This window comes from Sceloporus occidentalis, unplaced genomic scaffold (genome assembly GCF_023333645.1).
Source record: "Sceloporus occidentalis isolate IW3139 unplaced genomic scaffold, rSceOcc1.0.p SCAF_2, whole genome shotgun sequence".
Classification (NCBI taxonomy): domain Eukaryota; kingdom Metazoa; phylum Chordata; class Lepidosauria; order Squamata; family Phrynosomatidae; genus Sceloporus; species Sceloporus occidentalis.
In genome coordinates this window covers 232,267,177-232,291,681 of record NW_028316982.1, presented here as the reverse complement: position 1 = coordinate 232,291,681, position 24,505 = coordinate 232,267,177, and the positions used below count along the sequence as shown (strand labels likewise).

At 38.5% G+C, this 24,505-nt stretch overlaps 1 protein-coding gene across 1 annotated transcript in view; it reads right to left on the bottom strand.

Moving 5' to 3' along the window:
- ABI3BP (ABI family member 3 binding protein) overlaps positions 1-21,501 on the bottom strand; it is a 167,025-nt gene extending 145,524 nt beyond the window's left edge. The window contains exon 1 of the mRNA XM_089512385.1: positions 21,420-21,501. Within this exon, the coding sequence (XP_089368511.1) occupies positions 21,420-21,498 (79 nt within the window). The 5' untranslated portion in view covers positions 21,499-21,501. The remainder of the gene's footprint in view (positions 1-21,419) is intronic.
- Between the last annotated feature and the right edge of the window lie 3,004 nt (positions 21,502-24,505).

Sequence of the window (24,505 nt, the reverse complement as noted above, 5' to 3'; positions counted from 1 at the left end):
AACATCCCCAGCTCCCTCATACGGCGACTCAGAGTATTGCTTTTCATCTGATACTATGTACTGCATAATTTTGCTTTCTTCTTACAGTTTTTAAACCTCAAAACACCTAAAAGTCTCTCCTCTTTTCATAGTTAACTACTGATATGTTATTCTATGCTGCAGGCATAAAAATTGAAATTTTTACACATTTAACTAGTACAGTTGGCCCTTCTTATACACTGATTTTTTTATACATGGATTCAAGCATCCATGGTTTGCAAATATTAAAAAAGTATAAATTTCAAATATCAAACCTTGATTTTCCATTTTTTATAAGGGACACCATTTTGCTATATTATATTTAATGGGACTTGAGCATCCACGGATTTTGTTATCCACAGGGGATCTTGGAACCAAACCCTAGCATATAACAAGGGCCCACTGTAATAAGTTACAAATCACTTAATTAGTGTATATTTGTGGAATTTAGAATTATACTACATATGTTTACATATTGTATGCTACTTTGGTCCCATAGAAAGTGTTCCAATTAGCTAAGTCCTGAATGGCTAGATCTGTCTACGGATTTAGCTTTATATTTGTATAGGCCTTTGCATCTGAATGTAAAATTAAGCAGCTGATTACCCATGGGAGAAAATTATTATCACCAAAAGACATTGCTACAGAGCTTATTGAGGTCACTAGCAAATCTTTCACTCATTTTAATGGAACTGGCGTACACTCATTGATGAGGAATTATTGGAGAATTTTGTATTTTCCAAAACCAGCTGTGAGTGTCGACTATCTAGTTAGGACATAAAGAACAAAAGGGACATCTGCATTGTTTGGATGTCACTATCAGTCCATCTGTACAATTCCCGTGAGAGCTGCTGAAACTAACATGCTAAAGTTCTGCTCTTTTTATTTTCCTCTCTTCTGTTTAATCTCCAAAGGTCCCTATTGTACTACTGGGGAAGAAGAAAATTAACACTGCATGTCAAGCCCGTTAACAATAAAATCTGTTTAATTTACTGAATGAAGTAATCTTTTTGGTTTAACTCAACAATTATTCTGGCATTCTCTGCTGGTTTGTAATACCATATCTGACTTAAATGTTGAGATGTCCATGTGAAATCTGGCATGTACATCCAGAGCATAATTTTACATTTCAAGTGGAAATCTCAGTTTTCCCACACATTTGCAAATAAGGAAGATGTTGATATCTGTTACATCTTAATGTGCCTTACTCAGCCTTGAGAAGTTCATTCATACATACAATTACGCTAGGTGCAAAATTGTCTCATTCAAAAGTTACATCTAAGTAATTCATAGTATTCATGCATGATAGTTACTTACAGGATAATGGCTAACCAAACTTCTAACATTGAATCTATGCCATATGGACCTGTGGCAAATAGAACAGTAGCAGAAAATTTGACACACCAACTTACACTAGCTCAAGGTAAAGCTAAAATATCTGTCTTCTACATTCAACAATATGGCATGGTTTCATCTTTTAAACACCAAAACCTATTAAAATACTTCTACAAATTATTTATCTACATATTTATTTTATTTATAATCCACCTTTTTTCTTGTACTGAAGATATAATCATATAGTGTTACTATATAAGAACTATGCAGAAAAATTCCAAACTCCAAATGAGTTCTTACACATTTCACATATATAAAACAGAAAAAGAAAAATGTTCTGTCTTTCTATTTATCCATCCATCCATCCATTTTTTATTAAATAGGTGATGAAAAATTAACATCAAAAACAAAACTAAAAACAATTACATGAATTATCCTGAAAATCAAATGTATAATTTGGTGTAAATCTTTAAACCCCTAAACTGTTTGACAGCTGGTTATCTGAAGGATCACCTGCACCCATTTGATCTTGTTATATATCCAGTTTGACAAATGTAAATTATAATTAAATGTTGTTGTTGCTGTTGTTGTGCACCTTCAAATCATTTCCAACCTATGGTGACCCTATGGCAAACCTATTATGGAGTTTTCTTGGCAAGAGTCAGAGAGAGATTGCCTTTGCCTTCCTCTAAGGCTGAAAGTGTGTGACTTGCCCAAGGCCATCCAGTGAGTTTCCATGGCTGAGCAGGGATTTGAATCTTGTTCTCCAGAGTCATAACCAAATGCTCAAGCCACTATACCATGCTGTCTCTCAGATAATTAAATAATAAATGAGACAGCATAATGATATCACATTATACTATTTATTGTAATATGATTACAGTAAATAGCATAATCAAATAGCATTATATACTGTAATGATTTTGTGCTGTTTAAATTCTGTGAACCACTTCAAGAAGACTATGGGGTTGTGCAAAGAGCGGCTCCTTTTTGTGTCCTGGAAAGGATGCCATAGCTGTGGTGCCACAGCTTTAAGGCATTCCTTCGGTGCTGTGTCATCTGGACATAGCACTGGAGGAGCACTATGACACTGTGTGCTGTGTGGTGAGGCACGGGGCATCATGCCACCCTAAGGGTGGAGCCAGGGCATGCATTGTGCAGACACTACACCCCAACTCTGCCCCCAGCCAGCCTTTCAGGCCTGTCTGTACAGGGCCCATATCCTGAAAGGCTGCCTTAAAAGTCTCTCAATAAAAACATAAACAAATAAAAATACTTTGCAAAATTCCCTTTTGGCTTTCTTTACACCAATTATTTTGTTAGATGTTCACAACTGCTGCAGCCTTAATATAATTACAACATATTTCCTAACTGAAACATGACTGACAAATAGTTATCCAATAATAGATACAAACAGCCTAGTTTATGGTATTTTTGTTGGTCTGCGTAAGAACATTTTAGGACAATTTATAAATCTGGATTCAGTTTAATGTGCTACAGTAATTTTAGTTCTCAATGAAATCCAGAAACTGTAGTATAGATAATCCCAGCAAGAAAGTAATAAAACCTTTGATCCTAGCTTTTGTCATCTTAAGAGTGTTCAGTTAAAAAGCAAGAGCCAAAGTAAGGTTGGTAAGCAATCAGATGCTGAGAAAAGAGAGAGAAAGAGGATGGGTTTTTCACGTGTACCTTCAAAGCAGTTACTTCCCATCTAGATATTCTAGACTGAAAAGTTTCACTCAGATGAATAAAAGAAAGCACACACTGTAAAAAAAAAAAATGACTACTTATGAAAACCATGTTAGCACTTTTTAAAAACTGGACAAACAATTTTATGCTGCCCACATGGTTAAGATTTATTGCAGCATTATGTAAATAATGGAAACCTAATCTAGCAGTTAAATAGTAAAAATGCTATACATAATTATGCATCAGCACCCTTCCTTGTCTATTAGTCCTTCCAGTTGTTCTTTTATGCTTTAAAAATACAAACATGGAGAAAGGTGGCCTTCTAATTTCAGTATCATTGCATTCAGTTGTTAAGCTTACCCACAGAAATACATCCCTCAAATAATAATAATAATAATAATAATAATAATAATAACAACAACAACAACAACAATTATTTATATCCCACCTCTCTACAAAATGCAGTCGGGGCAGCTTACAAGATTAAAATATACAGTCCGAACCCTCAACCCACCCCCCTTAAAATACAATTAAACAGTGTAGAATTTAAAACATAAAACATACTTTAAAACAGTACAATAACTGTGAAGTCAGAGGTCAGCAATTAGATTTTCCTTCTAATAGCTGGAGAACTATTCAGGAAAGGCCTGCTGGAAGAGATCTGTCTTTATAGCTTTTTAAAAAGCTGTTTAGAATGGTAATGTGACGGATCTTGTCCGGCAGGCCATTCCACAATCTGGGAGCAACAGCTGAGAAGGTCCTCTGGGAGGTCATAGACAGCCTACAAGGCTGTAACAAATTTTTCCCTGAGGATCTAAGTGTGCGGAGAGGGTTATATGGAAGGAGCCAGTCCTGAAGATAGGTTGGAAGCAAGCCATTTAGGGCTTTAAAGGTAATAACCAACACCTTGTACTGGGCCCAGAAACTGATGGGCAGCCAGTGGAGTGATCTTAGGATTGGTGTTATATGGTCTCTTCTGGATGTACCAGAGACCAGTCTGGCTGCCATGTTCTGAACTAATTGAAGTTTCCAGACCAAGCATGAGGGTAGTCCCATGTAGAGTGCATTGCAGAAATCAAGGCGTAAGGTTACCAGTGCGTGTACTACAGTATCAAGGTTCCTGACTTCCAGGAAAGGGCGCAGCTGGCGTATCAGCCGAAGCTGATAACAGGCACTCCTGACTGTCGCATTCACCTGATTTGTCATGTGAAGCGATGAATCTAGGAGCACCCCCAGACTGCGAACACAGTCCTTTGAGGAGAGTGTGACCCTCTCTAGGACTGGAGGTTGTATCCCGATGCCTGGGTTCGGAGCCGATACCATAAGTACCTCTGTTTTTTCTGGATTCAGCTTCAATTTGTTTTCCCTCATCCAATCCATTATTGCCTTAAGACAGTCATCCAGTGAGATGAAAGAGTATTGGTCAATGCTGCATCCCAGCAAAAATAAACAGTAAGCCATATTTTAAAATATGGCTGCCCTACCTAACAAAGAAAGATTTAAGAAGAAAGTAAGAGCAGCAGCTATTGCTCAAAGCAAGAGAGAGAACCAGTTTTCAAGGCATAGTTCACCATGATCTCCCTGATACTGGTACATAATTATTTACCAGCATGATGTGATCAATCATTTTTAGGGGTTCTTGAGCTTGGTTTGCCTAGCTGTACATTGGTACAGAAGAAGTGACAGAAGAAATTTAAAAGCAGGCAAAGGAACATACCACTGTATGTAACAGAAATCATGACACACATTCACAACATTGTTTAGAAAACAGTTACCAAGGTATGAAAATAGTTCAGCTATTCTCAGCATAAAATTTCTTTGTGTTCCTTTAGAGATGTCCTGATTTAAATTCCACTACAAACCACTGGAGCATTCTCCTTACTCATCTTCTTATTAAACACCTGTTTTTTGGCACAATATCTTGCCACATGGCATTCATCTTATTTATAGGATACAGAGGTTTAGCAGCATCGTTTGACTCTCAGCATGTATTGTTGTTGTTCTTACTTGAACTAAACGGACAGCATGTAAAGTTCCCAACTTTACTACAAACAACAATTAGAAAACAACCAGCGTAGTTCATTTTTGGCAAAGGACCTCTTAAGCAATTTTGTCAAAACCACGGTTGACCTTTGGAATAGGAAAATGGGCTGCTCAAGAAATTGTTACAACTGTTCCTGAATGTCTCCTTCCATTTATGAAAATCTCATTGATTCAACAGGTCTCCTCTATCTAATACTAGCCACAGTTTATTAATAATTAATTTAATTTGTTTTATTTATATACCGCTATTCCAAAGATCATAGCGGTGAACAGCAAGTAAGCTAATTAGCAAGTAAGCTAATTTGCCCCCAACAGTCTGGGTACTCATTTTAGCGACCTCGGAAGGATGCAAGCCTGAGTCGAGCTTGGGCCCTTTTGCTGGTCTTGAACTCGCAACCTTGTGGTTTTGAGCGAATGGCTGCAGTACAGGCATTTAACCACTGCGCCACCAGGGCTCCTTAAGGCTGCTGCTCTATGAACTGATCATATCTTTGCCATATAGCACCTTCCAGTGGTGGCTAGTGGGCTAAACATAAACAGGAGGGAACTCTCCAAAATGATGGGAAGAGCCTCCTCCTTCTTGGTCATGCCTGCAAGATTATACTTACTTGAGTCCCTACATTAGAATACTTCCAGTGTACACTAAGGAGATTATTGCACTGCTCTTTTTCGTCCTTCCCTCCCAACCTAGGCATAGAATAAAAACTTTTAAGCACGGATTTTATTGCATGCCTCTGTGCCCAGGCTGGAGGCATCCTGTACCGAATCATGGCATCCTGTACCCGATTCAAACTTCTCTGGCACTTTTTGAAAGAACTGAATTTTCCCATTCTTTGCAAAGTACAGGAAAAGTACAGATCGAGTATAGGATGCCATGATCTGGAATGAGATGCCTCTGGCCTGGGCAGCGAGATGTGAAATAAAATCAGTGCTTAAAAATTTTCATCCCGTACCTAGGTCAGGAAGGAAGGCTGAAAAGCGGCAGTGCAATAATCTCCTAATTCACTATTCTAGCCTTTTGTCACTGAGAACTAGATTCAAGCAGAGTCATTCTTTTAAATTATTCTGGGAGAATGTAGAAAGTATAATTATGAAATTCACATTTGTATACGTATGGAGCAACTATGCATGAATAATACTGAAATGTTTCCTTTTGGAGCCTTAATGTGTTTAGGTAACATTCTCTCATACCTGTTTTGAAGAGCTATCAGCATTTTTTCAAAATCACCTGTCTTTTCTCAGTGTTTTCCTTTTCAACATTTATTCTTAAAAGTTCACTTTATCTGCCCATCGTGAAACACTTTGAGACACATGCTGCATATATAATGTTTATTTTCTAGATTGAGAATTTGCCTAACTCAGGAAGAACTTTAACTATTCTACTGTTCCACTGCTACTATTAGATCTGTTAATGATATATTTACATGACAAAGCAAGTAAAATCCAAATCAAAGATGAAAGACGGTCATCTGGAAAAAATGACAAGGAGCATTTAATGAAAAGATGGATGGTGTTGAATGTTCGTGCTGGAAAGCTGCTTTGAGCTGTTTGGGAAAGCATTATGATGAACATATTTCTTACTGCAGACAAAAGAGAGAGATTTCACAGATATTTTAATTCATCTTTTGTGGTTTTGTGTCATTTGACTCTCAGGTTTTTAATCACCACAGTCCCTCTTTTTCCAATAATTAATGCATTTCATGGCAAATAACAAACATTGTTCATCCAAATACCCCCTTTTCGTCAACCCTCTTGTCTTCTTTATCAGGATCCAGGCTGCATAAATCCAACATTTTGGAAACATGCACAGTAGCTGGAAATCACAGGGAAGCAAAGAAAGAAAAAGAAAGCTGTAGCTATTAAAATTTATTGCTTGCTACAATGTCTAGGAATTTTCTGCTGTTCTGACTGCAAGCACAGGTTGCACGTTTACTGGAATAAGGACAAATCTCAGTAACAATTTGAATATGATTACTTTTTTTCTTGTATTCACACAAAATTGTATCCAAAGTATTACAAAAGAATATTTGAGACTATTTAATATCTAATTGGCCTATCAGTACAGCTGAAGAATATAAAGCCTAGACAGTATATCAGACAAATATGTTTTGTGGAGAGATAAACAGTATAGAAAGCATTACTGGGGAAAATATTAATGTATACTCACAGTTCATAAAGTTTTATATTTCTTATAACTACTTACATAGCCATTTCTATAAATCTCTTTTTTGTACATCGTGGAATATCTTCTCAACTTATAGTGTTGATAATTTATCAATAGATGCTTTAAATATAATGTACCAGTTACCAAAAGTAAAGAAAAAGTAGAAGTTTGCATCTTTTATGAAGACAAGGCAGGTATTACACTAATTCAGGGTGGCCAAAGTGCAATTCTCCAGATATTGTTGGGCTGCAATTCCCAACATTGTTCACCACTGGCTATACTTACGAGGATTAATGGGAGTTGCAGGAAAACAAGTCTTCATCATATGCAAATCTTTAGGATCTTATAGTAGCTGCAGAGCATCTTCAATGTATGAAGATGGTCTATATTCAGTTCTGAACTGTATGGATGTATTTGCACAACACAAGCCAGGGGGGTCTGCAGGAAGCCTGATGTGAATGAGCAACATGATACTTGATCATTTTTCTTGCACCAGGAGCAGCTAAACAATCTGTCAGCAAACCTCTGCTCAATGCCTTATCTAACAATGGGAACCTCCATTCACTTCTTCCTTCTCTTCTGACAAAGCAAAGAGGAAAAAATCCAGGGTTTATACCTGGATTCTTTCTTTAGTTTGCTAAGAAGCAAAAAACCAAAGAAAAGAAGTTGTCTTCTGCTAGACAATACAGTCGACACTTTGTAGTGAAGCTCCATGACTTAACTACCAGTTCTGCAAGCAGACACAACCAAGGAGTGTGCATCAGAGCACATCCCCAAGGTTCTTGGGGGGATGTCTGGCTTGTTTTTATGAGGGCACGCCCTCTAGCAACAAGTCAGCTTTCTCCAAATTATCACACTGCTCCTAATAGAAGTTTTGCTTTGAAACTTCTAATACCTTGGCGAAATCTAGAAAAACTATTAGTTTTGGCAAGGTATGCCTTTCTTTTGCTTTGTCAATGATCACTGCTGTTATAATAATCCTGGAATGGAAAAATACTATTCTTAAAATCATAAAACCGCAAGCTATTTCTATTTGAATCCTTCCAGGCAGCAATAGACTGGTAAAATGATCACATGTCAATGGATATAAATGTTCCTTAATCACATATTAATATAAATTTACTTTTACTCCATATTTGCAAAAGAGCAACCATGAAAAAAGTTTGACAAAATCTGTTTTCCCACTGAATGTGCTCATACACAAACTGCATATGCTATATTCATCTGAGGCTATAAATGCTGGCTTGAAATGCATATGATTCTAGCAGCTGGAAGACATTAAACCATCTTTTCTCATTATAGAGACAATGAGTCCCAAGATCCTGGTGACCTGGCTTCTTATATAAACTGTAGGTAGAACAATGACAGTTGACAATTTTGCCTTTCTCTGTATTATGTTAACATATAGTCTCTTCCTGTGAAATTTACACTTCAAAACTCTGTAGTCCCAAGAAGCTACTGTTGAAAATAACAAATGAATCTTGAGAGATTGTTACACATATCTTTTGACCCACGCTTATAGTAATAAAATAGCACATTTGGCAATACCTATCACACAGTGCCACCTCTGGCCCCTTGCTGCTGGGTCTTCCAAGTGTGATTAGGGTGTCCTTTTTCATTGACAAGGGAAACCCATCAATAGCACCCAATTGCACAGCAGCTCCAGGTCTCCTCAAGTGCAAAATGTGACTGTCACAGTAGTTGCAAAATTGGCAGCCATGTGGCCTTACAGTCTTCTCCTTTTCTCCTGTCCCACTGTACACATCCCCAAGCATCCTGGTTTGCTTTTTAAAAGCCTTTCTGTTGTTTTCTTTTTAAAACTTAAATCTCATTACTAGAACTGTAAGACTGCATTTTAAAAAGTAAATGGAATGAAAGGCATGCTGGATAGGGCCTAGGGAAGGGAGCCTGGGTTAAGGGGGAGTGTGGAACAGAGTGCAATGGCAGCAACAGCCCAGGTTGCTCCAAGCCACCTGACTCCTTGAGGCCAAGGATAACCTGTTCCTTGTCTTGTTGGCTTTTCAGCACCAGGTAGAGACGGGGGCTATACAGACCGCCCCTTTACTGGCTGGATCAGGGCTGCAGCAACCTCATGCCTTAGCCCCGATCTGGCTCCTGGAGAGCACATAAAAGAGCTGTAGAAAGTGGCTCCTTTTGCACCCATCAAGGGATGCCATAGCCACAGTGGTGCAGCTTTATGACACCCCTTTGGTGCTGCATCATGTGGATGCAGCACTGGAGGGGCATCATCATGGCACATGCCATGTGGACCGACATGTGCCAAAATGGCATCCTGGGGTGGGGTTAGGGCACACAGCATGCAAACATTGTGCCCTAACTCCACCCATAGGCTGGCACAAAGTCCCGATCTGTATTGGCTCACACTCTTCTTCTCCAAGGCATTTTAGATCCTACACAGTATACTTAGATTTGCAGTTTTTAACTACCAGTAAAATTGGAATTATAGATCTTATATATTTTATACTGTCTTTTAATCTCATGTCCTTATCCTGATTGTTAATGTGTTTTTGTTTTTCACTCATTTTAGTATCATTTAATCTTCTGAGCAAGAATTTGTAACTGGACAAATTAAACAGAAAGCAAGGAAGTTTTGTTTCCAGGCCATGAGTGTTGCACAGCATGATACTATTTTCCCATGCAGACAAAGGAGAGTAAAGCAGCCATAAAGGGAGCTCTGTATGAATATAGACAACAAGTGCATGTTCTTGTGTTTTTGGTTTACAGACATCACACAAACAGTAATTTATTGTCATGTATTGATATCTGGTCAACCATCCTCAATGGTTAGGAGAATGCTTTTGGTATTTAATAATACCACAACCACGTAGCCACTTGTTCAAGATGGGGAAGAAGAATAGATATTTTTAGATTTACTATACCTACACTGATTACAGAAAAACAAATAATAAAGTGTGCTAGTATAAATATTTTTTTCCTGAATACTTACTAGTTACTTGGTTTTATACAGATTCATGTAGTAGTTGCTAAATTCTAGGCTTGAAATGAGACATGGTATAAAGTAGAATTGCCAGAACATATGAAAACAGCTCCAAAAGGAGAAAACATATTTCTGAGAATTCTCAGCTTTTCTTATTTGTGTTTTTGGTACTAACCACAGTTTCCTGCCATTAAAAAAGTAAAAATGTGCACTCTGAATAAAACAATAAAGTGAACACTGAATATGTATAAGAAGAGAGACTTCTTAAACTTAACTCATCAACAAATAGCCACATTTTTCCACATCCAGTGCCAAACTCTACATTCTAGGAACAGCTTCAGCACTAACTTGCTATCTTGTTATATAAGTAGCATGTTATAAAAACTGAACTACAACAAAATGACAGTAAGACACCATTAGTATTGCACTGGAGCAAGTACAGGTTGGCATTACTCGAACTAAAGTGAAATAAAGGAGACTATGCTAAACACAAGAAAGGTGAATTGCTCCACCTGTTCTATCTGTCCATCTCCATGTTCTGACCATTTTATAAGAAATGCCTTGAAAAGTATAGTTCTATGGAAAGGAACTGACTTGGGACCAAAAGTTAAGCTTGCCAACCTAATCAGCTTGGCATCTCTATTAGGGATAAGTTGCATAGAAGTAACTGCTGAAGTTAACACGTTTCATTATTTTTCAGTCTTTTCTCTGCAAGGCAGCAGTCTTTGGAAGCCCTTCCTGGTTGAAGAGGTACAAGTGAGTGTGCTGGGAAAAGGCAGCCCTGATCTAACTAAAGCAGGGCCAAGATACACCCTCCCACTTGTAGGGTATTTGTACCCACTCAAAGGAGAGAGGGACTATTGTTATGACTTTCAGGGGAGTGAAGAAAATCAGTCAGTTTTCATAGGGGGGAGTGTTTAACATTATCTAGGTTGAGATGACAGAGCGTTGCCTATTTGATTTTTCTAAGGCGGAAAAAAGCTTTGTTGAGACTTCAAGCATTAGCAAACCATTGGTCTGGTGGAGTTCCCATTTGGTACATAATGGTCCACTGGGGAATGATGTTATTTCATGGATCACTCTCTGACAAGTGAGAATACTGCTGGGCTGGTGTAAATATCATTCTGCAAACAAAGCATGAAAATCTTTTCTCCCTTGTTGAAGAAAAATAAATTGGAGATCACTTTCTTGTCTTAATGTTTTCTTTTGTCAATGGCCAGATTCCTTTGGGAGTCATCCACTGAGGACCACATGCTGGCAGTGGACATGGCTAAAGCAGTAAACAGGTGTGGCTAAAACCAAAAAGGGGAAAGGGCATCCATTTTCTGTTTTTGTCTCTGACACCCCTTCTCCCCCATTCCTCTTCCTTTTTCAGCAACATCCAGTTACTGGCCAGGTTGCTGCTGACAACAACCATAGCAGAGGACTTTGAAATTAGACTGTGTATCACATAAAATTATGTTGTTGTGTGCGTTCAAGTCATTTCCAGCTTGTGGCAACCCTAAGGCAAACCTATCACAAGGTTTTCTTGGCAAGATTTGTTCAGAAGGGGGTGTTTACTTTCCTCTGAAGGTGAGAGTGTGTGACTTGCCCAAACTCACCCAGTGGGTTTCCATGGCTGAGCAAGCACTGAAACCCTGGGCTCCTGGGTCGTAGTCCAACACTCAGACCACTAAAACATGCTAGCTCCTCACATATAATTAGGCTAAAAAGAAAGTCTTGTTATTTTTCCAGATTGTTTAATCTACTTTGTCTCTCTGTTACTGTGTCTGTAATGTTTGTCATATTAATTTGTTGCAAGCTGCCTTGAGTAGTGTCATTATTTGAAGAATGGAATGAAATGTTTCATTAAAAAGTAAATAATAGAAGCAGGACAAGCTGTGCAGAGATAACTGGCAATGTCTCACTTTCCACTGTAAAGCCATAAAAGTGATACCATCTTCAAACTCGAATTCAGAATGTTGTTAGGCAAGGGTCCCATTCAAAGATTGGGAATCCTTAGGGATTCCTATCATTCTGCCTATCCCAAAACATGCTGTACCCTAAGTAGAGTGGCACAGTTGTGTTGTATACAGTGACAGGGCTTCTTCCAGAGAATGGCAATGGGATACTGTTTCTCAATTTTCTAGCAATTATATGAAATGCTGCAGGGTGCCATCATATGTCAATTGCTGTTTAACATATGTATGAAACTGTTGGAAGCAACCAGCTGGAGTTATGGAGCAATGTATCATTAATATGATGAGATGCCATGCTGTGGTCCTGCCATAGCTAAATCAGGTAAGGCTCTGCAGGTCTGGACCATCAACCAATGCAGTGATGGGCTGGAGGAGGGCCATAAACTATGAGTGATTCCTGGCAACATGAAAACGTTTTGAATGAGCGTTTTGTAGGTTTAGAAGACAAGTAAGCTATGTCTTATGTAAGTGGTTGCATTATCGCTGAAAGATAAAGTGTACAGCAGGGGAGGGGGGTTACTCCCAGATCTATTTTTATCACTAGAGAGCCATTTTATCTCAGTGCAAGTGTCTTTTACCAGTTTTAATTGGTATGCATGAATTTGAGGTGGGAAACCATGGAAAGTAGAAAGTTCAGAATAAAAAATAAATTAATTTCAAATAGATTAGTTTCTGACCAAAGCTGTAATGTTATGAACACTGATTTCAGATTAACCTCCACTCGCTCCAATGAGACCTCAAGGAAACACACTCAGAATTGTGCTTTTAATTATGGCAAAGATAATGGCAAAATTAACTATTGTAGAATAGTTCAGAGCACAGTGGTAGACAACATACTTTGCTCCCCCTTTCAGTCTTTGAGGGCTAGGAAGACTCTTGAAGGCCTACTATAAGATAGTATAGATGAGAGGGTCAATATCCTTGGATTCAATGGATATTTATTTCACTGGAACTCATAGAGGAGATATACTGTGTTGCCACCAGTAACTGCCAAATAAATCTGAAGATAAATGTGCCGTTTTCCATTTAAATGACAAGAATGGGATGTTTGAAGTGAAATTATTGCTTTACTTGCTGCCACATCAACCGGATTTGGCAGCCAAATTAGTGGGAGGGAACCCCTGAGAATCTCTCAGGAGGGTACAAAAACAGTCAAGAAGGCCACATGCAGCTTGCACATTCCTAGAGTAGAGAATATTGAGTTGGAACAATGTTTTGACTTGGTAGAAAGCAGTTTCTTATATTCTCAACTTGAATGTCTATGCCCCATAACGTAATGGTATATATTCTATTCAACACTCAACTATTGTGCTGTGATTTTATAAGATAATGCTAGATTGCTTCTACTAATGTACAGATGTAAAAATAAACGAAGTCAGGAGATATTTCACTGAAAAGAAAATGTCAATCCATGCAACTATTACAGAATACACAACAATAAATTACTATTGTTTGAACTGTTTGACAAATATAAATGAAAGCACATGTTGAGGTTAAGGACAAGTGCCACCGAATGCAACACAGATGATAAACTCAGAATATATTAAAGCTAACCATACTCTGAAAAAGACAAATAGCAAATGATTTGTAACAGATAAAACTGGGTAGCATAAAACTGGTAAGCATTGGCAAGGAGGTGTACCTTTTACAGTTGGTAAGTAGGCAAAAAGCACCTATGTGGTATGGATGGACTGAAGATTGGACTTTCAAATCTTATTATTTCCTATTCAAAATGAAAAAGATCACTTTAGCATTTCCTAAAAAGCCCCAAATATTGTTGGATACTACAGGATAAACTTATTTCAGTAGACTTATTTCATTTTCATATTCACATTTCCTTTCTTAATTTGAAGCAGTTGAAAAAGCTCAGCTAGTCACTTCTGCTAAACATGAATTAATTATAGTGTTAGGTTTGAGTGTTGGATTATCACTCTGGAGATCAGAGTTCGAATCCCCATTCAGTCATGTAAACCCACTGGGTCACCTTGGGCAAGTCATACTTTCTCAGCCTCTGAGGATGGCAATGGCAAAAACCCCTCTGAAGAAACTTGCCAAGAAAATCCCATGACAGGTTCACCTTAGAGTTGCTATAAATTGGAAATGTCTTGAAGGCACACAACAACATCAACAGGTTTGACTTACTGTAGGTCCAAAACACAGCAGAAATCATCCAGTTTGAGACTGCTTTAACTGCCCTGGCTCAGTGCTAGAGGATTTTAGGAACTGTAGTCTTGTGAGACATTTAGCCTCCTCTGTCAGAGAGCTCTGGTGTCACAATAAACTACAATTCCCAGGATTCTCTAGCATTGAGCCAAGGCAGTTAAAGTGGTCTCAAATCGGATTATTCCTGCAGTGTGTTTTGGACCTCAGTCTCAAGACCACTTTTCATACTTTATACATACTTTTAATGCCCTGAATCCAATTACTTGTAGTTAGAGGGGACCCATTGAATCAATGAGGTTTACATAAGTACTCAGGTCATTGTTATTATGGAGATAGACCAGCACAGGTAAAAAGGGGCTACAGAATAAAAGAAGGTAAAAACAAGGTTTAAAAACACAGGTTAAAAACAGTATTTAAAATATTATTTTAGATTCCATTGTAGTATGACAGGATTGGTACTAGTCTACTGCAGAAGTCATTGCCTGACAAATTTTAGCCACAGCTGCACAGAATCTGGCAACATTATATGTTGTATCAGGGCTGAGGTCTGAAATCAACAGAAAAAATATAAAATTGACTGTTGTGTCCTTTGTATTTATGCAATAGACGTGAAATAAGGCTGTGGCAGATGTCCCTGTAGTATGAGCACTGGAGTAGTACATGCTCTTTTGTCTCTTTTTGGCCAGAGTCACAGGGGGATAGTCCATCTGAGAAGGTTTTTTTCTTTCTTATATCACCCATCAAGGACAACCGAGGGAAGGGAATAGCATCATGCCAAAGTAAAGACTCTTCAGAGTTTAGGTACTTTGAGTTTTGCTAAATATGCCATAGGTGCTGCCAAATATCTATTGGTGTCACTAGCAATAAAAACTGGAGTGCTAGCTAGATCTAGCTGTCGCTCTGAATTTACCACCTGTTGTTTGATGGTTGCTTTAGTCTTATCCTATCCCATGCTGAGCAAACGTTCTGGAGAGAAGCCCAGTGAAGAGATTTTAGTCATCACCGTCTGTTTCCATGTGGACTGGAATTCATCAGTCAGGGTTAGTGGAGCAAGGCCAGTGGGAAAGGATAGTCTGAGCTAGTACCTGAGTATAGTCACCCACGAGCCTGACTCCAGTCTCAGAGTCGCATTAGTAAAAATGACATTTTGGAGCTTGGACTGTTGATCTTAGAAATTTGGATTGCACAAGTTCTAATGGTGCAGGGTTGGGGAGGGGTTACATAAGTATTGATTTATCATTGCGAGCGAATGGGTCTACTCTAGCTGGGAGTACCAAAAGGATCTAGGCCATTCAAAATGTGTATGATGAAAATATCATGGCAGCTATTTCCTTGATTGTATATACATACACTCTACTTACTGAAAAGAGCCTTGCATATATATTTTTCAGGATTCTCAAGTATATTGAAAAGAGCATTTCATGCATATGGTTGTCCACATGTACAGTATGTGAGTCTTTGTAGACTATATACTGAAAGCACATAGGTTAGTGGAAAGGATCTGCTAACTCAATTACCAATGATGTTAACTGTTAACAGAGACAATGTATGAAACGGATTAAAATAACACAATTGTATGTAACAATCATTAACACTATTTTCCTTCTATATTTTAAACTATACTACAAAAGGGCACATGAAATATTAAGAACTAGAGAAAAAAGAGAGAGAAAATGATGAGCACACTGATCATCTGTTGTTAATTCTAAAGTGCTGGCTGGTTAGAGTCATTTGGGAAAATAGAAGAAAAAGCTGACCTACATTTTGTTGCCTTGGGGTTCCAGTTCTAACATGACTAACTTTCACTGAACTTTCTGATAGCATCTTGCCCCATTCCATCTCATATAACATCTACAATATACAAGACAATTAACAGCTGTACACATTTTGCAATACAGTCTAAAAATTTCAAAAGCATTACATTTCTTTTACCAGCTTTGAAAAATAAGAAAAATGGGTAATAGTATGTTGTGTTTTGTCTCTTGTGCAACACAGCATATAAAAAGTAGTTTGGGAGCCAACTTGTTTAGTCTTGTTTCTATAGGAGTTTTTCTCTTTTAGCTCCACAGTATTCATTTTTCAATATTTATCAAGCTGTAACATGCAAGTTGTATGCTGTTCCAAGTTTAGTTCAAGTACCATTGAACTCTTCATCATTTTTGTCAGAAAAATTTAAATCTGTTGTCTGATTGATTTTGCTGGTTTATTCTCTCATACAAAGAAACATTTCTAAGTCAGATGGGTTAGTACTGTATTGCCGAATTAAACTTTGGGAGGAACCCACATAAGAACAGCCTGAGGACTAACAAGAGTATGAGGCACTATGGAAAAAAATGCAACATTTGTTTTTATATCAAATTATTTATGGTAATATTTCAGTGTACTGGAAAACATATAGTAACAAAAGTTTCTTACTCCTCTTTGGCATCATAACTAGATCATGCATATGAGAGAAGTTGTCAATGAATCAGAAAGTATATAATGGGCACCAGCTGGTAGTTTGTAAATTTGTGGTTGGGTAGAGAAATACTTTAGGGACTCATGGGTAGCCCACACTGGCTAAATAAAGTGGCTTCTAACCACTTTGAAGGCGGCGTGCTTAGATGACACATGGAGTGAAACTGAGTGCAAACTGAAACAAAGCCACTCTCTGGGCTAAAAATCAGAGCAAAAATAAGCTGGGATACTCCAACTCAGTGCAGAAAATGCACATCAGCACACAGGCATATAAGCAGCCCAGCACAAGTACAGGACTGCAGCAAAACAAAAAACGTGATCACCAATAATGCAATGGATTTAATTACAACATACACAAACCAGACAGTCCAACAGGAGTGCATGGGGTGAAGAGGGGTGAAGAGTGCATGCATAGGGGGCCTCCATGATTGTGCTTTGGCAATGTATCATTCGGCACACTGATACATGAATGCCCTGTACAAGCATCACACATGTGACCATGTGGCATCCAATGGAATGGCATCTGGGCAGGAAGAGGGTGGTAAGTAGAGATTGCAGGCAGTGTGTTTGTGTGATGGTTCACATGTATGGTGGGGAGGCAACAGTTCCCCCTATGCAGTATGGCCTGACACTGCATGGTGTGGACAGCCCATGGGTGTTCGGGCCACCTTGGAAGTGGGCCATGTGGACAACACAGTTTTAACCCAGTTTCAGAAAACCCAAGATTGAGATGCTTTTTCCTGCCCATCTGCTTCAGCCCTCAGTCATTAATGAAAAAGGAGGTTGCAGTCAGGAAATCAGAAGAAAATAAGGTCTTAGAAGGACAGCTATGAAGGAACTAGAAAAGATTCTCAAATGTAAAATATATCATTGCATACCAAGGCCATTATTGACCACTGTATTTCCAGTTTCTCTGTATGGTTGTGAAAGCTGGACAGTGAAAAAAGATGGTAGGAAAGGAATAAACTAATTTGAAATGTGGTGATGGAGGAGAGTTCTGTGGAGATCATGGACTGCCAAAACCACAAATGAATGAGTAAATAGAGCAAATAAAGCCTGACCTCTCCCTAGAAGCCAAGATGACTAAGTTGTCATACTTTTGGCATATCAGCAGTAGACATAGATAGAAAAGAATAATGCTTGGGAAGGTAGAAGGTAGCAGTAAAAGAGGAACATGGACTTATGGATAGACTCAATCAAGAAAGCAACGGCTCTGAGTCTGCAAGATCTGAGCATGGCTGTTGATGATAGAATGACATGGAGATTTCTCATTCATAGGGTTACCATAAGTCAAAGTCAATGTGATGGCAGTGAACAACAAAATTTGGTAATAAAGTCTAATTTGGCCCACAAGCAGCATAGTACTTTATCTGATCCCTTTCATTTAAAGAGGCAACACTGGTCATTGTCATAGGTCACTGAAACTCAATGATATTCTGATGAAGCAGATTTTTTAAACCTTTGGTTTATGCAAGACATTGTGAAGTGATGAATCTCACATTATGTTCAGTGGGCATAATAGAACAGAACATGCAGTGTATTTATTGGTAATCACACAGATTAAGCATAGGATATGCAAGAATGTACAGACACAGTTGGTCTAATTGCCAAATGCTTCTGTTCTGTGGTGGAACTCTAAACATAGGTAATACAGAATAAGTCCCAGTGAATACAATGGGCTTTGCTTTTGAATAAAGATTCCCTGATTGTATAAAGGCTTGTGTATCACCAATGGACAAAAGGAAAAAAGGAAAAAAAATATTAAAAGGTCTATAAAATGACATGTTTTATTGGTTAGTGTATTATTGGCATTATACAATAATTGTCTTAGGACTTTATTAAATCATCACAACCATGTTAGTACAGGAAACAAACATACTGGTTTGGGGGCAATCATTTACGTACAGCTCTCCAAAAGTGTCACACTGATGCTATAGTCCCATGCTGTCTTCTGCTGACTGGCCTTCATTACCCTGCTTTCCTGCCCTGAACCCTACTCAGCATATCTTTTAGTGTGTGTGTGTGTGTGTTATTTCCAATTGCACAGTCATAGATATTAAGTTAAAAAAGAAAAGAAAAGAAATTGACAAAAAAAGAAAGAAAAATGATCTGCTTGAAAATAGAGAGGGGGATGGGAAGAAATTTCCCCAAGCTTTAAAGCACTCTATGCTTGCAAAAGCCCATAAACAAGTGAACCATATACAAGTTTCATTGAAAATCTTGCATATAAAACAATATTTGCAAATCACTTATTTAATAGGACTGCTGGAGTCTTTAGGGCATAGGAAAATGTTAAATAAAGTGTCAGAATATGTGATTAATGTACTGTTGCTTAAAGGGATAAATACAGCGGGTTTTCACCAGCACTAACAAAGATGCCTTCTATTAGCAAACACTGTGACAAACAACATATGTGACACTAAGACATGCTATCAGAATCACATGCAGACACACATAATGGTCTTATTTTTGCACACCTGCTTTTGCAGCCATATAATTTGTTTTTCACATAGTAACTTGACTGTAATCATTAATTGCTATTTCCACTGCATTTCTCTAGTATCAAATCAACTTTCCAAGAACTCCTACAGAAAGTAGTATTTTCCCTGCTGACAATTCCAAAACTGATTTTTAAAAACAGATGTTTCCCATCACCACATTCAGTCAGGTGCCTTGGAAGTGGCAGCACCTCAAAAAAGTAAAACCTTCACGTGGATGCTTCAAGAATAGCTTATTTGTGTGAATAGCTACTCCAATGGCTCCACAAGTAATTGGCACCTAAAGTCTTATTGGCTTTCTTTCCTACAGCTGCAGGAAGCATTTTTTCTTGCTTGTACCAGGGAAAGGAAATCCAATTTCATGACATAAAGCCAGGAGTAGGATTTGGTCTTGGAGTGGAACACAGAATACTGGGATTCTAGAATCACAATTAGAATGAGAAAGTTCAAACAATGAACTTGTCTGTCTATCCAGAAATAAAATTGGCAGGAAAATCTCAAAGGGATTATGAAGTGGCTTAAAAGTACTATCTCCAATTACTCTGTTTATATGTGACACCTCTGAATTGGGTTAGACAATTCTGCAGAAAAAATGTGTTATTTACAGTTCATAGATTTGACTTTTCCATTTGACAAGCCAGTGGACTGGAGAAATTAATCTTGTTTCTAGAATGCACTTCCAGTCAAACTCAAGTTTGTTAATAAAGGTTACTATCATTCAGAACATCTTCCAACAACAAATGTGCACTATGCTCAACCCATTAAAAGAATCTCAGATTACAGTTGTACATTTTGAAAAAAGGTATTCATATTTTCCGTGCAAAAGGAAGACTAATTTGAAACTACATGAAAAAAACTGTCCAAGCTTTCAGCTGTAACGTATTTTGAGAAGTAGACTCGAGATTTTGCTTTACAATGCTTTGGGAATATTTCCAGTGATTGAAGCATGAAATCAATGCCAGAATTCTATTCTTAAAGATAGTTATGGCTATTGTCCCACAAAAATGGATAGGAAAGACAAAACCATCTGCAAGGTTTGTGGTTTGGAAAAGATCCATGTTCCAATGGCAGACAATACACATTGTTTAACCTCAGAGTATAATATACTACTAACTACTATGCTCATCGACCTATTTGAACTTAGATATAATCTCTTACCAAAGAAATATATTTATAATGTAATGAAAACAATTCCAAACAATTACTGTTTATATAATTTGAAGGATGAAGAACATAATTGCTGTTTTCAGAAAAAGGGATTAACTTTTCAAAATGTAAATTTTCAGAGGAGTAGTCAAGATGTAGACTCATTAAGTATTTGACATGTGGAAAATATCTGTGTGACCTTAACTATGTCACACAGCCATGTTCAAGGATGCTGTCCTCTGATATAACATTCCTCTAAGCAGCTGAACATTTAAAGAAATCATTGCTTCTCTTGTGTGCTTGAAACGCCTTGCACACACTGTGTACCTATAGGAAGCACACTGTGTACTTTAAAAAGTATTTCAGCAAAGTCAGTGACAGAGTGTGAAGTACACAAACAGTTGTAAAGCATTGCTTCAGTGACAAGGTGTTACAAAGTATCTCTTTATCTAGATTTAGAAATATGGTATTAATTTTACATTGCAGCTGTTTGTTTCACAGTAACACAAATCAATACAAAGGAGGTAGGGAAGAAAAGGAAGGTACTTTAGATTTGGCATATTTTCTTTCAAATTACAAAGAAGAACAATGCCTGTGAATTCTTTACTTCTAACAATCATACAAGCCTGGATTTCAACTGAAGATGAGGACAACAACTTTATTCCAAGACACCTCACCCACATTTTCTAGTGGACATATATCTCATTAACATAAGAGTAAATGTTCAAGAAAACAGTAAAATTAGTTTCCGTTTAAATTGCTGCATGGATTACCTAATGTGACTCTTGCAACAAAAAGGCTAATCTAATCCTTTGATTTGTTTAGAGAGTTTTAAATAAATTCCCTTGTATGAGAGTCTTGCTTTCCTCCTTCGTTACATTTCTCTCAGACGATGCCAATCAGTTCATATATACTGCAAACAAGGATGTCTCACTAAAACCAAGCATCCCACCCCACAAATAAAGCATTAAAATATCACATCTACTTGCCTCTTGGCAATTTCTGAGCATTTCCAAGTAGGAGTGCAATATTTCCACAGAGAAGTAGGAAGACCAGCCTTGATACCATGCTGTCAAACCCAAAAGTGCACAGTTAAAGATGCTGTGGGGTGTCATACAAGGTAATGCAGCTGCAGCAAAGTGAACTGTTCTCTCTCTGTCACAGAGGCAGCACAACTTTGACAGGAGTTCAGTTTACACTGTGGGAGGAGACAAGGATGACATCACACCATTTCCCTGGAAAAGAGAAGAGAATTAAAATATATATGGTATTATCAAGTCTCTTGCCTGAAACAGATTTGCTGCTCCTGTTACAGAATATTCCATCTCCCAAATGTGTAGAATTCTAACCACACATAAAAACATGCATTCCTTGTTTGTTTGTTTGTTTGTTTTATAAATGGTAGCAATAATTCCACTACAAAAAAATGAAGTTATCTGAGTGTCATAGAGTGGAAATTGGCTCCAAAACACACATCAAAGACAAAGAAAAGTAAAACCAAGAAAGGAGAAATTAGCAAGTGCAGAAGAGACTTGGATATGAACTGAAGCAATATATCTTATTAATACAAGCATTTGTAAGTGGTAGATGAGGGAAAAAAACATATTCTGCAAAGATATGGCATGCAATTAAAGATGAATAAAACCAAGTATAATCACTGACTGCAATTCAAAACACAGATCTCACTCAGACTGCTGATTTGTAGCAGTTTATATCACATCATTTAGGCTGCCTCTGCACCGCAGAAATAATCCAGTTTGGCACTACTTTAACTGCCATCCCTCAGTGCTATGGAATTCTGGGAACTGTAGTTTGTTTTTGCATCAAAGCTTTGCTCTGGTGCCACACAAACTACAAGGCCCAGAATTTTATGGCACTGAACTATGACAGTTAAAGTGGTGTCAAATTGGATTATTTCTGCAGTGTTAATGCACCCTTAATGTTGCTTCTTGATACATCTTAATTTCCTGTCCAAACACTCTACTGACTTTTTAAAAATATCTAAAAGAAAAGAGGCACATTTTCATTCTTGTGGGTGTCTTGCTTGACAAACTGTGATGATAGATGTAGGTGTGTCTAATCCCCTATATCCCCAAGATTTGTTTCTAGATTGTTGCAATCCTTACATAAGCACCCTCTGTTACTCCTCCAGTGCCTCCTTAGTTGTTGTTTTTTATTGTCTCTGGAGCTACAATGTTAAGCTGGTAAACTATAATGGTTCTATTACTGTATTTATTTCCTCAGAGCAAGAGGCTGCTTTCCTCCTTAGAAAGTCTCCTCCAGTGCCTCAGTTAATGTAGAGAATGATGGGGTAGGGAAGGCAGGTGGTAATCTTGCTTCAAGGAAGCAAACATAGGGCCAGAAAAGATGGACTGGAGCCACAGCAAATACATGTTGCAGCCCCAATCTGCCTTTAACCCGGCCCAAATAGGAGCGGAAAAGATCTGCTCCTATTTAGGCCAGGAAAGAGCCGCCTTTCCCGGCCTGCCACAGCTGCAAAACAGTTTCATGATGCTCCAGCAGCATTGTTACCAAGTATGGTTTTATGTAAAATTTTGGGTGCCATGCGGTCTGAAGCCATGACCCCTGACTGACCCCACAGCAAGCTGCCATTAACCTAAGAGCGAGCAGACCACGTAGCCAGATGCCCTGACAAGGCCAGGTCTCAGGAAAAAGGTAGAATTAAGCCTTTCAGAGGAAGTCCTTGGGAGTTGCAAAACCAGATTCGCAGGGACCAGCATAGAGGAAGACAATAGATGTGGCTTCCTTCTTAATGAGCCAGTGATTAGCTTAACGGCTCAGCCATCAAGGTATCTGCTCTCCTAAAAAGTGTCAGACCTCTTGCATTGTGTAACCATTGTGTAACTTTCGGCTTAGACAAAGCCCAAGCAATCAACGCCTTTGTCTCACAGGCAGGCATCGCCTGAGGATAAGTTTAGCCCTATGTAAGGTCCAAGTTTTCAGCCCTTCACTGGGCTCGTTGAGCATTCCGAGCCTGAGATTCCAAGAGCATCTTGCTCTGCTGAAATCACATGAGCGAAGCCAAGCTCACTGTCACCGGGCCTCTAAATTAGCTTTGCCCGCCGGAACTCAGCTCTTAAGCCACCGCAGCCGCTCTTTCCTTTCCCCTTCCCATGGCCATGGTCCACTATCCATCCTACATCTCATCCGGTTCCTTGGAGAAGACATCTAAGATATATATTCCCAACGGTGCCTCTCCCTTCCTTCCTTTACTCCCCAAACTCACCCCTCCCTTGCTATAGCATTGAGTGTGTGTGTGTGTGTGTGTGTGTGTGTGTGTGTGTGTGATCCCTTTTGTTGTGTGGCTTTAATAAATGTTCATAGTTTAATTGCACCTCATTAGCATTCAAGTCTCTTTCTCTTGGGGGTGGACTAGGCGACCTCTGGTATACACATAGGGACACGATCCTGTGTGTGCGTTGTTAGGACATGCCTCTCGTATTTGAGCTAATTAAAATTCCCCTATTTCGATCCTTGCTAACAGCATGCAGCATGTAAATACCACACCACTGGAGCATCTTGAAGCCATCCATGTCTGGGTGGCCATCTGGTTTCTAGGCAGCTTCTGGACATCTTCGGTGCATGTGGTGTATAAATGCTGCACTCCAAAGATGTCTGGAAGTGGGCTTTAAAAGGGCGTCTGTTTTGGCCCATAAGCATAATGTCATTATAGCTTACTATTTTGCATTATGATTGTAGATTTTAAGCTATCTAGCACCTTAGCACAACAAAATCAGGTTCCTCTGCTTGGAAAGGTCAACTCTTGAACACATACATACTAGCTCCACAACATGGTACAGAAATAATCCAGTTTGACACCGCTTTCACTGCCCTGGCTCAGTCCTGGGGAATCCTGGGGATTGTAGTTTATTGTGACACCAGAGCTCTCTGACAGAGAAGGCTAAATATCTCACAAAACTACAGTTCCCAGAATTCCCTAGCATTGAGACAGGGCAGTTAAAGCAGTCTCAAATTGGATTATTTCTACAGTGTGTTTCAGACCAATGTCAAGAACATCTGGTTTGTCCCTATGGAACAATTAACTGAAGAATAA